Source organism: Oryctolagus cuniculus, chromosome 7 (genome assembly GCF_051225735.1).
Source record: "Oryctolagus cuniculus isolate XC-2025 breed Fujian yellow rabbit chromosome 7, ASM5122573v1, whole genome shotgun sequence".
NCBI lineage: Eukaryota > Metazoa > Chordata > Mammalia > Lagomorpha > Leporidae > Oryctolagus > Oryctolagus cuniculus.
Window position 1 is genome coordinate 78,721,958 of NC_142873.1, and position 17,477 is coordinate 78,739,434.

Consider the following 17,477-nt stretch of genomic DNA (forward strand, 5'->3'; position numbering starts at 1 on the left):
GCTTTGTGATTTTTTTTTTTGTTGAATCTTCTATAGGACAATAGAGTGGGGGAAATGATATTTATATCTTGAAATGGACGCACTTTTCCTTCTGCTAAGCCTTTAATGTGGGAGACTTGAGTTCACATGCTCAGGAGATGGGCAAAGTTTGAGGTTTGTTTCTGTGGTTCTCCGCGATGTACCACAGGTTTCAAAGTACTTTAGCAGTGGAGGTTCGTTTGCCAGAATGTTTTTGTCATTGTCTTTAGGCTGTCCCTGTGCACAACACCTTGGACAAGGATCTGTCTCCAGCAGCATTCCCATCATATGGTACAGGGAGCTAAAGGGCCAGGGATGTTCCCTATTGTTCTGATAAAGCATTGGTCTTAGACAAGAATGTGTCCTTGGACTGTGGTGTTTGGCATTTTAGTGTATCTGCCCACCTTCATCTGTGGTCCTGGGCCCAAAACACAGTCCTCTCAGGGGTAGGCATGTGGCACAGTTGTTAAGATGGCCACTTAACAAGGCTGGCACTGTGGTGTAGGGGGTAAAGCCATATCCTGCTATGCCAGCATCCCATGTGGGTGCCAGTTTGAGTCCGTGCTGTTCCACTTCTGATCCAGCTCCCTGCTGATAAGCCTGCCTGGGAAAGCAGCAGAGAATGGCCCAAACACTTGGGCCCTTCCACCCACGTGGGAGACCCAGAAGAAACACCTGGCCCTTGGCTTTGGTCTGGCCCAGCCCTGACCATTGTGGCCATCTGGGGAGTGAGCCAGTGGTTGGAAGACCTCTCTCTCTCTTTCTCTCTCTGCCTCTGCCTTTCCCTCTCTGTAACTCTACCTTTCAAATAAATAAAGAAATCGGGGATGGGGTGGGGTGGAGATGGCCACCTAGGATGTCAACTTCCCATATCAGAGTACCCGGATTCCAGTCCCACTTCTGCTCTCCATTTCATCTTCCTACCAGTGCACACCTTGTGGGGCAGCAGGTGATGGCTCAAGTACTTGGGTGCCCATTTGTGGGACCTGGGTTGAATTCCTGGCTTCTGGCTTCAGCCTGGCCCAGCCCTAGCCATTAAGGCTATTTGGGGAGTAAACTACTGGATGGAAGATCTCTTGCTCTCTCTACTTTTCAAATAAAATAAATTTTATTTCCCTAACTGTGAAATATAAAACAGAGCTTCAAGGAGTTAACATTGAAGAATACACTTATTGTCATGGGATAGGAAGATGTCTTTTTTTTTTTTTTTTTTTTTTTTGACAGGCAGAGTTAGAGAGACAGAGAGAAAGGTCTTCCTTTCCCTTGGTTCACCCCCCAAATGGCTGCTATGGCCGGTGCGCTGTGCCGACCCAAAGCCAGGAGCCAGGTGCTTCCTCCTGGTCTCCCTCGTGGGTGCAGGGCCCAAGCACTAGGGCCATCCTCCACTGCTTTCCCGGGCCACAGCAGAGAGCTGGCCTGGAAGAGGGGCAACCGGGACAGAATCCGGCGCCCAGACTGGGACTAGAACTCAGGGTGCCGGCGCCACAGGCGGAAGATTAGCCAAGTGAGCCACTGAGCCACGGCGCCGGCCTAAAATAAATTTTTAAAAGGGGGGTACAGAATGGGTGTTGTGGGGTAGCAGGTAAGCTGCCACTTGGGATGCTCACATCCCATTTTATAATGCATGAGATCAAGTCCTGCCTCCTCTGACCCAGCTTCCTGCTAATGTGCCTGGGAGGCAGCAGATGATGGCTTAGGTACTTGAGTTCCCGCCACCCAGTTTGGATACTTGAATGGAGTTCTTGGTTCCTGGCTTTGGCCTGGCCCAGTCCTGCTGTTTTGGGCATTTGGGGAGTGAACAAGCAGAGATAGGATCTTTTTCCCTCTTATTTCTTTCTGTCACTCTGCCTTCCCAAATAAATAAAAGTGAATAAATAAACATTTATTTAAAAGGTGTTGAATGTTTGGCATAGCAGTTAAATTATTGCTTGGGACATCCAAATCCCATTTCAGAATGCCTGGTTTGTTTCCTGAGCCCTCTGCTTCCAATCCAACTTCCTACTAATGTGCACCCTGGGAGGTAGCAGATGATGGCTTAAGTACATGAGTCCCTGCCATCCACATGGGAGACTTGGGTTGAGTTCTGAACTCCTGGCTTCAACCTGGCCCAGTCCTGGCTGTGGGCATTTGGGAAGTGAATCAGGTAGATCTTTCTGTGTCAAGCTCTATCTCACTCTCTCCATCTTTCTGCCTTTGAAATAAATGGAGGGGGAAAAAAAGACCTCTTTCTCTCCCCTAACTCGGTGACTTTCACCAGTGCCCCAAGGCAGCAGTGTTGTCTCACTCCACACAGATGAGAACTTTGGTTTTCTAGAGAAGGCAGACAAGATTAGTGCTCCCCCAATAGTCTCATGAAGGCCTCTTTCTCGGGACCCTTACCAGTCTTTTTTGTATGTACCTGTTGGAGTACACAAAGAAAAAACGTGAGGGGGTTTATGAACTTTCCTAGGTCCGCTGTCTTGTGAGGTTCTACACTGTAACAAACCCAACACTGGGCCTCTAACAGTTTTAATATTTATTCTCGCTGTGTTATTCTTAATGGCTTGTGCCTGCATTTATCTGCCCCAGTGAGAATGTACTTAAATCCCATCCCTTCCGGCTGGCGCCGCGGCTCACTAGGCTAATCCTCCGCCTAGCGGCGCCAGCACACCAGGTTCTAGTCCCGGTCGGGGCGCCGGATTCTGTCCCGGTTGCCCCTCTTCCAGGCCAGCTCTCTGTTGTGGCCCGGGAAAGCAGTGGAGGATGGCCCAGGTGCTTGGGCCCTGCACCCCATGGGAGACCAGGAAAAGCACCTGGATCCTGGCTCCTGCCATCGGATCAGCGCGGTGCGCCGGCCGCAGCGCGCCAGCTGCAGCGGCCATTGGAGGGTGAACCAACGGCAAAGGAAGACCTTTCTCTCTGTCTCTCTCACTGTCCACTCTGCCTGTCAAAAAAAATAAAAAATAAAAAAATCCCATCCCTTCCCTCCTAAGGGGCTCCTGGGGTTGAATTTAAACTTTAGCTATCATATTTTTTTCCTTTTTAAACCAAAAGAGTGGTAGCCTTGCTCTAAGTCTGTATACCGTGATCAGAAATCCAAAGTCTTGATTATGATATGTTTGGAATTCTTGTATTTTGTACTTTCCATTTCTTCTCCATTATTTTTTCTTCCTTTCTTGCTTTTTATTGGATTTATTTTTTTCTTTCACTTTCTCTATACTGCCTTTTTTTTTTTTTTTTTTTTTCCCCGACAAGCACAGTTACAGACAGTGAGAGAGAGAGACAGAGAGAAAGGTCTTCCCTTTGGTTCACTCCCCAAATGGCCGCTATGGATGGCGCCACGCCAATCCGAAGCCAGGAGCCAAGTGCTTCCTCCTGGTCTCCCATGCAGGTTCAGGGGCCCAAGGACTTGGGCCATCTTCCACTGCCCCCCCAGGCCACAGCAGAGAGCTGGACTGGAAGAGGAGTAGCCAGAACTAGAACCGGCGCCCATATGGGATGCCAGCACCACAGGTGGAGGATTAACCAAGTGAGCCATGGCGCCAACCCCTATACTGCTGTTTTTAAAAATAATTCTTTTTATTTCCTATTAATGTTTATTACCTGAAAAAAATTTAAAGTGCTTATCTGACTGAACAAAATCTGAAATTATTATCTAACAGCCTGAAAGGAACTTCATTTATTCTCCTTCCATCTTACATGTTATTACTGTACGTCTTTTCTATCATTACAGATCGCTGGATGTTGTTACTGTTGTCCAAGGGAATGAGTGCTCATTTGAATTTGTCTGCCTGGTTACCAATTTTTCACTCTGTATTTTTTTCATTTGATAGTTTCCATCTGCTTTCAGTCCTGACTTAAAATAAATTTACTCTCTTCTCTCACTCTTTTTTTTTTTTTTTTGACAGGCAGAGTGGACAGTGAGAGAGAGAGAGACAGAGAGAAAGATCTTCCTTTTGCCGTTGGTTCACCCTCCAATGGCCGCCGCAGTGGGCGTATTGCGCTGATCCGATGGCAGGAGCCAGGTGCTTTTCCTGGTCTCCCATGCGGGTGCAGGGCCCAAGCACTTGGGCCATCCTCCACTGCACTCCCAGGCCACAGCAGAGAGCTGGCCTGGAAGAGGGGCAACCGGGACTAGAACCCAGTGTGGGGCGCCGCAGGGGAGGATTAGCCTATTGAGCCACGGCGCCGGCCAGTCTTCTCTCTCTTGTATGACAGTTTAACTGAGTATACTATTATTAGCTTAAGTTAATTTTTTAAACATTACAAGTTTTTGCTGTTGAGATGTCTGTTGGCCATTTTCACTGATCTTCCTTCACAGATACCCTGTTTTTACCTTGATTTGCCACCTCTTTTCTTTAGCATTCCTTGTTTAGTTACCATGTGTATTGGTGAGGATTTGTTTGTGTTTATCCTCTGTGGGACTAGTAGTGCCTCCTGAACTGTGGATTCATGTCTTTTTGTTTTGTTTTGTTTTTTCAATTCTGAAAATTCTCAATTTATCGTCATCCCTTAGACTATCACAACCTTTTTTATTTTTTTTTATTTTTTATTTTATTTGTTACTATTTTGTCTTTTAATCCCGTTTGGTTTATTTTGAAGCTTCTTATTCTTTTATCTATGTATAATGATCTTTTCTGGGACATCAATTATTTTTTCAGTGTATTTAACTCACTATTTAACTTTTCTTTAATTTTTAATAATAGTGGTTATGTTAATTTATAGACATTTTATTTGATTATTTTTCAAATTCACTGAATGTCTTTAGATAGTGGCTCATTCTTTGCTTATGTTTTTTCTTTTATGTCTAATAATTTCTAATAATTTAAAGATATACTATTTTATATATAGTTCTTATATACTCATTTTATTATCTAAATTTCTTAAAATATATTCTTGGTATGCTTTTTCTCACTCATGGTCAGTTATTGCATTTTATATATGAGTGTTTTGTAATTCTGAGTCACAATCTTGTGTTCAGGGGTATGGATAGAGGTTTTATGTATGGGAATTCTTTGCAGCTATGTTGAAAGTGTATTCCTCTGAAGTATAGTTATTTGTTGTCATGGTAGCAGCTAACATAGTAAAGAGAGGCTGTGGAACATTTTGAATACAGTACTAAGACGTTCACTTAATGTTGTAGATCGATAATATTTCTTGCTTTAAAAGGAATAGAGATTATTATGTTTAGAGGATGATTTAGGAAGAAGGTATATCTTCTGTGTGGCAGTAAGATGATGAAAAGTAAAGATGAAGACACTTGGAAAAGTTTGGAGCTTAAATCTGTTTGATGATCCAGATTTTATTGCATGAGGCAGCCTGTGTGTAATAATAGAACACCTGAGCATTTATTAAGTATCTGTAAAATTCCAGGCATTGTATAAGACTCTCTTCATAAACTTTTCTCATGTAATCTTCACCACTCACCATAAAAGGTGAATATTAGTTTCTGTACTAAATTTAATAGTGTAAATTCTGAAATTTGGTGGGATTAAATAACTAAGCCAAACTTGAAGAACTGGTAAATGAGGAGCTAGCTTTTACCTGTCTTTGATTATGAAGTCCCTACTGTTTAAACCACTGATAGAATCATTTAGGATTGAGAGAATTCAGGCTAGGTCAAGCTAACTGGGAAAACTACCTCATTACTAGTCAACTTAAGGTCTATATTTTTAACATGTCCTATAATTATAAGTAGCTAGCATTTATTAAGTTCTTCCTACATAAGTAGGCCCTACAACACATATTATATCTTAATTTTTTAAAAGATGCATTTATTTATTTGAAAATGAGAGTTACACAGAGAGAAGGAGAGGCAGAGAGGCCAGTGCCACGGCTCACTTGGCTAATCCTCTGCCTGCAGCGCCGGCACCTCGGGTTCTAGTCCCGGTTGGGAGCCCCAGATTCTGTCCCGGTTGCTCCTCTTCTAGTCCAGCTCTCTGCTGTGGCCTGGGAAGGCAGTGGAGGATGGCCCGAGTGCTTGTACCCTGCACCCGCGTGGGAGACCAGGAGGAAGCACCTGGCTCCTGGCTTCAGATCGGCGCGCAGCACTGACCACAGTGCACTGGTCATAGCAGCCATTGGGGGGGGGGGGGTGAACCAACGGAAGGAAGACCTTCTCTCTCTGTCTCTCTCTCTCTCACTAACTCTGCCTGTCAAAAATAAATAAAGAAAAGAAGAAGGAGAAGCAGAGAGAGAGAGGTCTTCCCTCTGCTGGTTCACTCCCCAGTTGGCCACAATGGCCGGACCTGCACCGATCTGGAGCCAGGAGCCAGGAGCTTCTTCTGGGTCTCCCACACAGGTGCAGGGGCCCAAGGATTTGGGCCATCTTCTACTGCTTTCCCTGGCCATAACAGAGAGCTGAATCAGAAGTGGAACAGCCGGGAGTCAAACTAGCCAACAGTGTAGGCAGCAGTTTTACCCACTATGCCACAGCACCGGCCTATACACATATTATCTCATTTAGTTCTGAAGGCAACCAAATGAGAAATAGGAAATTTTGTTAATCTAAATTTTCAAGTGAGGAAGTGGAAACTCAGAGATATTAACTGATTTATTTAACCACTAAATTGTTGGGGTCTTAAGTCTGAGGCTGGCCCCTGACCAGCAGGGGACAGTACAAGCACTCCCCGACAAGGTGAACGGGAGAGGTAAGGTCGATGGGTCAAGCACACCGCAGCAAGCACCTGTGAGTTCTGTCGAAGCAGGAACTACTTTATTAAGGAAGTATACAGGCTTATAAGGCTTACAGAAGACATGCACAGTAAGGGAGCCAATCAGCGAAAAGGTCATGCAGGCGTGGGTGGACCATGCACAGGGGCATCTTAAGCAAAGTATAGGGATCATGCACTGTCCACGTGTCCGGAACTAAAGCGGACCTATCCCTGCCAGTGGTCTGATCTTACATAGATTAACCACAGCAGCCACAAACATGCCAGGCACCATATTGTAATGGAGGTTTTAGGCAATGCCCGATATTAGATGGCAAAGCCAGAATTTAAAATCAATCTGTGCTCTACTCAAAGTCTATTGGATACTGAGAGATTGTCGAAATACGCATGGCACATTTTGTGACATCAAGGAGTGTACAAAGGGCCGGCGCTGTGGCACAGCTGGTTAAAGCCCTGGCCTGAAGCGTTGGCATCCCATATGGGTATATGCTAGTTCGAGTCCCAGCTGCTCCTCTTCCGATCCGTCTCTCTGCTGTGGCCTGGGAAAGTAGGCCCACATGGGAGACCCAGAAGAAGCTCCTGGCTCCTGGCTTCGGAACGGCGCAGCTCATACCGTTGCAGCCATCTGGGGAGTAAACCAGCGGATGGAAGACCTCTCTCTCTGTCTGTACCTCTCTCCGTAACTCTGTCTTTCAAATAAATAAAATAAGTCTTTTTAGTTCACAAAGTAGTGGTGATAACCTTCCAATCAGTTTGTGCTGTCTTTGGGAACTGGAAAAGAGGAGTTAAATTCATTATTCCTTTGTCCACTTGGTACCCTCATTGTTTGTTTCAGAAATGAATACCTTTTCTTTATATTGTGTGTAAACATTCTTATAGTCCAGATATTTTTGTATAAATGGTATATTGTGTTACCATGAGGGCTTCTAATGTCCCCATTAGGTTTTTTTTTTTTTTATTTTTTTTTTTATTTTTTTTTATTTTTTTGACAGGCAGAGTGGACAGTGAGAGAGAGAGACAGAGAGAAAGGTCTTCCTTTGCCGTTGGTTCACCCTCCAATGGCCGCCGCGGCCAGCGCGCTGCGGCCAGCGCACCGCGCTGATCCGATGGCAGGAGCCAGGAGCCAGGTGCTTTTCCTGGTCTCCCATGGGGTGCAGGGCCCAAGCACCTGGGCCATCCTCCACTGCACTCCCTGGCCACAGCAGAGGGCTGGCCTGGAAGAGGGGCAACCGGGACAGAATCCGGCGCCCCGACCGGGACTAGAACCCGGTGTGCCGGCGCCGCTAGGCGGAGGATTAGCCTAGTGAGCCGCGGCGCCGGCCCCCCCATTAGGTTTTTAAAGCAGTTTTATATTTTGTTTGATCAGTTTATTGATTGAATAAAGTTAAGTTGCACTAGTAACATTTTTATACTGTTGTTGAGGTATAAAATGGATAAATTTATAAAAATTCCAGGCCTTTTATCTGTAGTCTGAGTAGTTTTATTTCTGATTATTAGAACCAGATCAATAGTAACCATCTTCGAAGAGCAGAACAAGAGGTGACCAGTCTACAGGAGAAGGTGCAGTATCTTTCTGCACAGAACAAAGGACTGCTTACTCAATTAAGTGAAGCAAAGCGCAAACAAGCGGAGATTGAATGCAAGGTAAATGTCTTTCAGCCAGTTGTTTTTGTTAATGTTAATAATACCTTTTGGGGATTTATTTCATCAGGATTTAAAAAAAAAAATAGAATCAGAAAAACCCCCCTTTTACTTCTCACTTTCCCTGAACTTGTTTTGATGTTTGCTTTCTGACCAGGTTAGCTCATCTTGGTTCTGGGCTAGATTTTGGACAAGAAACCTTTTCAAACATTTCCTTGGTTAGTTTTAATTTTCTGCATTGGCATTCACTAGTATCTCTTTACAATGTTTCTTTTGACTGGTAGCTCTGTAAAACTGAAGCTTTTAATAGCTCCACCAAAAATACAGCTAATTTAGAGGGTTTATAACTCCCTTCTTTGACTGGTATTAGTAGACAGTCTTATATTATGTTTTCTGGATAGAGTAGAAAACAAAAGAAATTTGTAGGTACCAGTGTAATGGTAAAAATAAGTACATTTCCTTTTATTATTTTTTGAAAGATCTGTTTATTTGAAAGGCAGAGTGACAGAGAGAGGTAGAGACAGACAGAACTTCCATCTTCTGGTTCACTTCCCAAATCATCACAAACAGCCAAGTCTGGTCTGGGCTGAAGCCAAGAGCCAGGAATTCCATCCTGATACCACAAGTAGTTGGTAGGGGCCCAAGTACTTGAGCCATCATGTGCTACTTTCCCAGGTACATTATCAGGGAGATGGATTGGAAGTGGAGCAGGGACTTGAACTGGCATTCTGACATGGGAAGTTGGCATCATTGGTGGCCCTTAAACCTCTATCATAATGCCAACCCCTCCCTTATTCTTTTAATCAATCAGTCTCTCTCTGTCTCCCTCACCCCCAGTGTTTTGAATCAAAAAACATCGAAATTATTTGAGGTACATTTCTTCCTGAAATAAATGTACAGTCTAGCAGTGATGAGATAGACAGGGGTTGGGGGATAAGGTGAAAGGAGAGAGAGGGAGACTGTGTGTAAAATAGCTACAGAGATGAGTGTGGTCTGAGTTTTGGAGTAGATTACTAAAGGCAAGTTAGGGATTTTAAAAATAAACTGGACATCCACATTTTCATGGGGAGATAATAGGAATAATGCCCTTTAAAGATTCCAGACTTACTATTCTACAAGAAATAAGACTTTCAATGGCACATATAAAGCTGTAATTCCATCAACTTGTTCTGGTGTCATTAAAAACCAAGAGTGAAGCTTGAGTGGTTTATCAGTGTCACTGAAATCCAGAGGTGGAATTACATCCTAATAAATATGCATGGCTGTTACAGTTTACCCTGACAGAAATCTGTAGGCAGTACTGAAATGTGTGCTAGTTTAAGCATGGTTCTTTTTGAAGGATTTGACTACGCTAATTCAAAATTAAAATTATGTGAATTGAGATTATATCAGTCTTATTTTTTTCATGCCAGTACTTGAGGATTTTACTGCTAAATTGTCCATGTTGACTTGTCTTTAATATGAAGTAAATTTAATCTCTGTTCATTTTTGGTGTTAAGTTTCCCTTAGAATATTTGGTAATAGTGTTAATATTGCTTCTTAAGTGCCTTAGCACCTGTAAAACAGAGTAAAGTGTCCTTTAGAAATACATATTTTGGGAATTTGCTGATGAAAACAATTGTGTTTTCCTTGAATTAGTAATGGGCTCAGATTCAGAATAGTAGCGGGTTTTAAGAGTTGTTGTGGTATTTTAATTTTTGATGTTTGTTCAGATCTTTATGAAATCTGTTGTATATGCTACCACTGATTTCTCCCCCATGTTTGAGATATATATATTGATTATTAAATCTTTGCTATGTCTTTTGTAGATTTTGAGAATGACCAGTGTGTTGTCACCTCAACACTTAGTACATTCTGATTAAATGTGTGTATTTTACCTTGTTATAGTGGAATGATTCGGGAACAAACCTAATTTCTTCCAAGAAAAGCAGCCCTTGAGTTATATAAATTGGATCCATCTTAAATTTTATGATTATAGCTTATGACTTGTTGTTAATTAATCATTAAAGCTTATTTTATTTTTCATTTCTGTAAAATGTCAGGATATTGTTTATAATATTAACATTTTCCCTTCTCAACTGAATTTGAATGTTCTCACTTAACGGTGGAATAGTGCGAGTCTAATGATACCCAATTTAAAAATCCAAATCCTGAAATTTTTTCATGAATTTCACACAGATCCATTTGGAGGAAAAACCTGATTTGAATTGATGTATGGCCATTTATAATTTGTATTTATACTGGGTACACTGAGCATACTGTTTTATTATGGGTGTTGCCTCAGACCCTGCCAGGTTATACAGATGTACAATTTATGCACCTTATTACTTTCCTAAAATCTGAAAAATTTATAAACTCCAGTTCACATGATTTACTGTTTTGTTTGCTACCCTAGAATAAGGAAGAAGTGATGGCTGTGAGGCTCCGGGAAGCAGATAGCATAGCTGCTGTGGCTGAGCTGCGGCAGCACATTGCTGAGCTGGAAATCCAGGTACTGTACAAAAGTTAGAAAGTCCGTGGAAAAATTATGTCGTATTTTCTCCTTCCCGCTGTGGCTGAAAAATGATCTGCTTACATCTTCACCTTCAAAACTGATTCTGTATTCATGCTTACTTCCAAGTTCATTTTGTTTTATCATGGTAAAATGCAGATAACAAAATTTAACATTTTAAAGGATACTGTTCTGCAACATTACATACATTCACATTGTTGTGCAATCATTACAACATCCATCTCTAGAACTTTCTCATCTTCCCTAACTGAAACTCTGTACCCATTAAACACTAACTTCCCATTCTCTCTGATCCCCAGCCCCTGGCACCACCATTCTGCTCCTATCTCTTTCATCTTGACCAGTCTAGATACTTCCCATAAATGGAATTATACAGTGTTTTTCCTTTCATTACTGACTGGCCTGTTTCTATTAGCATAGAGTTCATTCTTATTGTAGCATGTGTCCAAATTTCCTATTTAAGGTGGAATAATATTCCGTTACAAGTATAGACTGCATTTTGTTTATTCATTTGTTTGCTGCTTCCACCTTTTGGCTATTGTGAATGATGCTGCTCTGAACATGGATGTACAAATATCTGTGCAAATATCTGTTAGAGTCATTTCTTTTTTAAAAGATTTGTTTATGTATTTGAAAGACAGAGAAATTTCTTCCATCTGCTGGCTAACTCCCCAAATGGCCTCAGCAACCAAGTCTGGGCCAGGCCAAAGCTAGGAGCCAGGAACTCCATCCTGGTCTCCCACGTGGGTTTCAGGGGCCCAATTTCTTGGACTGTCTTCCGCTGCTTTCCCAGATGCTTAACAGGAAGCTGAATCAGAAGCAGAATAGGCCAGGACTTGAACTGGCGCTCTGATACAGGATGCCAGCATCACAAGCTGCAGCGTAACCTGCTGTATTACAGTACCAGCCCCCCTGCTTTCATTTCTTTTGCATTTATACCTAGAAGTGGGATTGCAGGATCATGTAATAATTCTACTTAATTTTTTAAGGAGTTGTCGTATCATTTTCTACAACAGCTCTACCATTTTACACTCCTACTAGCAGTGCACAGGGTGTTCCATTTTCTCCACATTCTCATCCACACTTATTAATTTTGTTTTGTTTTTATACTCATCATCCTAATGGGTATGAAGTGGTATCTCATTGTGGCTTTGATTTGCATTTCCCTAATGATTAGCAATGTTGAGCATTTTTTCATGTGCTTAGTTGGTGTTTGTATATATCTTTGGATAAATGTCTACTTAAGCCCTTTTCTCTATTTTGAATCAGTCTGCTGTTGTTGCTGAATTGTAAAGTTATTTAAATGTTCTCAGTGTCAGTCCCTTTTTGGAGACTTGTTCATGGTTTGCAAGTATTTTCTTCCATCTGAGTTGCTTTTTCTGCTGATATTGTCCTTTGATGCACAAAAGCTTTAGTTTTGCTAAAGTCCAACTTACCTGTTTGTTCTTTTGTTGACTGTGCTCCAAGTCCATTGATGGTTTATCATATTCCTGTATTGTCAAGGCTGTTTTCAAAAGGAAACTCACAGCTGTAAAAATAAGCATATTTTGTCACTTTTTAGGGCTTACTTTAAAAAAAAAAGATATTTTGAAATGCAGAGTGACATAGATAAAGGGATCTTTCGCCCACTGATTTACACCCTAGATGCCCACCTCACCCTGGGGGTAAGTCAGAGTGAAACCAGGAGCCAGGAACTGCATCTGGGTCTTTCACGTGGGCAGCAGGAACCCCCAAGCATCTGGGCCATTATCTTATATCTCCCAGGTACACTAGCAGGAAGCTGGATTGGAAGTGAAGAATAACCAGGACTCCAGCCAGGTGCTCTAATATGATACACAGACATCCCAAATGGCTGCCCAACCTGCTGCTCTACAGTGCCTCCCTCCCCCATGTCCTACTTCTTATTGTACAATATGGCAAGGTAGAAAGTACCCTAAATAGGCAAAATATTATATTTAAATTTTTATGTCTTTGAAAGTATTTTCTGATATTTTACTCCCAAATCATAATAAGCTTGTTACTATAATATCTAGAATTTTCTTCCCACCTGAAATTTCCTTTTTCCTTAAATTTCAATTTAAAATTCAGTTTATTTCTAGACTTAACGTGCTATATTATAGCTTCATCTTTTGATTTGTATCAAAAGTAACAGCAGCATATTTTGATTTGTAGAAGTTTTTTAAAAAGTATCCTTTGGGGCCAGCATTGTGGCCTAGTGAGTTAAGCCACCACCTGTTACACCGGCATCCCATATGGTCACTGGTTCAAGTCCTGCCTGCTCTACTCCCTGCTAGTGTGCCAGTGAAAGCAGCAGAAGATGGCCTAAGCGCTTGGGGCCCTGCAGCCACATGGGAGACCCCAAAGAAACTCCTGGCTCTTGGCTTCAGCCCAACCCAACAGGGCCATTGCAGCCATCTGAGGAGTGAACCAATGGATGGAAGATTCTCTCTGTCTCTCCTTCTCTCTCTGTAATTCTGCCTTTCAAATAAATAAATAAATCTTTAAAGAAAAGGAAAGTATCCTTTCTGTTCTATTGATAATATTTCCCATAAAGTACAAATAGCCAGAAAAAAGTCAAATGCGAACCAACTATATACTATATTTGTAATTAGTTATTTAAATCTTATTATCACATGCAGTTCTACTTTTAGCCTATAGTTTTCTAATATCAACAAAATTAGAAAATTTGCTATATTTCTATACATCTTAATCACAAAGCAAGATTTAAATTATTCTTTACTCATTCTGAAATATTTATTAGAATGAAAAGTGTAGCATTGTTCCATGTGTTATTATAAAAAATATGTAACATGGTTCCATCCTTTTTGAAAATTAAGGACTGGCATTTGACATAGCAGTTAAGACACCACTTGGAATGTCTGCATCCAATATCAGAATGCTGGGTTTGAGTCCTAGCTTTACCTCCAATTCTAGCTCTCTCTCTGCCTCCTCTCTCTGTGTAACTCTGACTTTCAAATAATAAATAAATCTTTAAAAAAAAAAAAAGGACTAAGAGTCAAAGGGAGCACATAAACAAGTCTAGTACCTGCTAACACTAACCGATAGAATAAATAAAGGGGAGAGTGATCCAACATGGGAAGTGAGATACTCAGCAGACTCATAGAATGGCAGATGTCCTAAATAGCACTCTGGCCTCAGAATCAGCCCTAAAGGCATTCGGATCTGGCTGAAAAGCCCATGAGAGTATTTCAGGCATGGAAAGCCAAGACATTCTGGCAAAAGATCTCTGTGAGTGAGATCTCAGTGGAAAGAACAGGTCTTCAAAGAAGGAGGTACCTTTCTCTGAAGGGAGGAGAGAACCTCCACTTTGACTATGACCTTGTCTAAACAAGATAAGAATCGGAGAACTCAGAGGGCTTCCATAGCCTTGGAAACTCATGACTGGAGCATAGGGAGATTACTGATGCCATAGACAGGAGTGTCAATTGGTAAAGTCAACAACAGGAGTCACTGTGCACTTACTCCTCATGTAGGATCTCTGTCCTTAATGTGCTGTGCATTGAGATTTAATGCTATAACGAGTACTCAAACAATATATTTCACTTTGTGTTTCTATGGGGGTGCAAACTGTTGAAATCTTTACTTAATGCATACTAAACTGATCCTCTGTAAAAAAAAAAAAAAAGAAATTATCAACTCCCAACTTGACTCTCACTGGGATTAAACATGACAATAGGTCTGATCTGATTTCATCATCATTAAAAAAAATCATCTATTATTTTTCACTTTATGTTTCTGTGTGGGAGCAAACTGTTGAAATCCTTACTTAATGTATACTAAGCTGATCTTCTGTATATTAAGATAATCGAAAATGAATCTTGATGTGAATGGAAGGGGAGAGGGAGTGGGAAAGGGGAGGGTTGTGGGTGGGAGGGACGGTATGAGGGGGAAGCCATTGTAATCCATAATTCGTACTTTGGAAATTTATATTCATTAAATAAAAGTTAAAAAAAAAAAAAGTAGTATGCGGGGCCGGCGCTGTGGTGTACTGGGTTAATCCTCCGCCTGCAGCGCCTGCATCCCGTATGGGCGCTGGGTTCTCGTCTCAGTTGCTCCTCTTCCAGTCCAGCTCTCTGCTATGGCCTGGGATAGCAGTACAAGATGGCCCAAGTCCTTGGGCCCTTGCACCCGCCTGGGAGACCAGGAAGAAGCACCTGGCTCCTGGCTTCATATTGGCACAGCTCCGGCCGTTGTGTCCATTTGGGGAGTTAACCAATGAAAGAAGACCTTTCCCTCTCTTTGTCTTTCTCTCACTGTCTGTAACTCTACCTGTCAAATAAAAAAAATTAGCAGTTATTGCTACCTAAGATCGTGATAGAAACTAATGCCTGTACTCAAGAAGTCTATCCAGTCACTTCCTGTTCTCTTAGCTTCACTTTATTTTAATCATGCCATAATTGTGTCATTTTTAAGTGCATTTAATTTTCCCACTTTTAAAATTTTTTTAAAAATTTTTATAGGCAAATTTAGTGTTTCATTTTGTGTCTCCTAATAGATTTCTAAGTCATCACTTTAATTGTATGTGTTTCATTTTAAAACTATATCACGGTATATTTATTATATTACTAATGGACGTTTGGGCATTTCTGGGGTGGAACTGTTTTGAACAGTGCATGATTGTGAGCGATCTTGTGCATTATGCTGATCTCCTGTGCACAGGTTTCTATAGCATGTGTGCCGAAGTGTGAAAGTAATAGGTTGTAGGGTATGCAAATCTTTAGCTTTATTTTCCGAAGTGCTTGTTGTGGTTTAAACTCCTAGTGACAACATGTAAAAGTTCTTGTTATTCCTTCCACATCTTCTCTGATCCGTGGTCATGTCACATGTTTTGATTTTTGCCAGTCTGGTGGGTATGCCGTGATAGTTCATCATGACATTAATTTATACTTTCTGGAAGCTGGCCATTGGGATTCCTTTTTTGTTTGTTTGTTTTAAGTGCTTGTTAGAGGCTTTTGTCTGTTTTTTCTAGTAGATTATCTTTTTCTTATGAACGTTTGGTTCTTTATTGATACTAAGTTTTGCAAATATCTAATCCCACTCTCTCAGTTTTGTTATTTTTTTTCTCTTATTGTCTTTTCATTAATGGACCGAAAGTTTTAGTTGGCACTAAACAGTTCCACCCGAAAGTTATACAGGCACTTCCAATTCAACATGTTTAATATCAGACATATTCCTGTTCTATACAAAATGTCTCCTTCTTTTGTTCATCAAGTCTTGATTAGTGGATCATCGCTTAACAAGTTAGGACTTACTGTTTTCTTACCTCTAGAATATATACCTATGAATGTCTTCAACTTTAATAGATAACAAGTTATTTTACAAAGTACTTGTAATTAGTTCACTTCCCCACTGATGGTTATCTTTGGAGATCAGCCTTCAGATGATTCTTAATAGTTCATGCATGTTAAAGTGTTTTAGCCAGTTCTGTAGTCTTTCAAAAGAGTTAAATCTCGGCCAGTGCTGCGGCTCACTTGGCTAATCCTCCACCTGCGGCGCCAGTACCCTGGTTCTAGTCCCTGATGGGGCGCCAGATTCTGTCCCGGTTGCTCCTCTTCCAATCCAGCTCTCTGCTGTGGCCCAGGAAGGCAGTGGAGGATGGCCCAAGTGCTTGAGCCCTGCACCCGCATGGAAGACCAGGAAGAAACACCTGGCTCCTGGCTTCAGATCGGCACAGCGCCAGCCGTAGCAGCCATTTGGGGAGTGAACCAATGGAAGGAAGATCTTTCTCTCTGTCTCTCTCTCTCTCACTAACTCTGCCTGCTTAAAAAAAAAAAAAAAGAAAGAAAGAAAGAAAGAAAGAAAGAAAAAGTTGTCTCGAGTAAGTCTCTAACTAAATCAAAGTGAATATGAAAAATTGAAAACATGTTTTAAAAAATCAAAAAAGGCAAATGAATCATTTTAAAACTGTTTTTGACACTTTCATGGCATTTCTATTCCCCTTATCACCTCTTTGGTTCATCTGTTTACCCCTTATCTGAACTGTTGTAATAACTTCCCATTCAGATTCTTTTTCTGTGTTCTCAATTCTTTTTAAACTATTACCAGAGCTACCTGCCTGCCTGCCTTCCTTCCTTCCTTCCTTCCTTCCTTCCTTCTCTCCCTCCCTCCTTCCCTCCCTCCCTCCTTCCCTGCTTCCCTCCCTCCTTCCCTCCCTCCTTCCCTCCTTCCTTCCCTCCCTCCTTCCCTCCCTCCTTTCCTCCTTCCTTCCCACCCTCCCTCCTTCCCTCCTTACCTCATTCCCTCCTTCCCTCCCTCCTTCCCTTCTTCCCTCCTTCCCACCTTCCCTCCCTCCCTCTTTCCCTCCCTCCTTTCCACCCTCCCTCCTTCCCTCCTTCCCTCATTCCCTCCTTCCCTCCCTCCTTCCCTCCTTCCCTCCTTCCCACCCTCCCTCTTTCCCTCCTTTCAAGATTTATTTATTTATTTGAAAGGCAGAGTTACAGAGGGGCAGAGGCACAGGGAGAGGTCTTCCATCTGCTGGTTCACTCTCCAGATGGCTACAGTTGCTGGAGCTGTGCTGATCTGAAGCCAGGAGCCAGGAGCTTCTTCCAGGTCTCCCTCAGAGAACTGGATTGGAAGTGGAGCAGCCGGGAATTGAACTGGCGCTCATATGGGATGCCAGCATTGCAGCCGGCAGC

General features: G+C 42.0%; 1 protein-coding gene across 10 annotated transcripts in view; it reads left to right on the forward strand.

The window, feature by feature from the left end:
* Positions 1–17,477, forward strand: part of EVI5 (ecotropic viral integration site 5) — a 235,525-nt gene that overhangs the window by 148,172 nt on the left and 69,876 nt on the right. For all 10 annotated transcript variants that reach the window (XM_008264880.5, XM_070078034.2, XM_070078035.2 and 7 more), the window contains 2 exons: positions 8,166–8,312; positions 10,705–10,800. In XM_008264880.5, the coding sequence (XP_008263102.1) occupies positions 8,166–8,312; positions 10,705–10,800 (243 nt within the window). The remainder of the gene's footprint in view (positions 1–8,165; positions 8,313–10,704; positions 10,801–17,477) is intronic.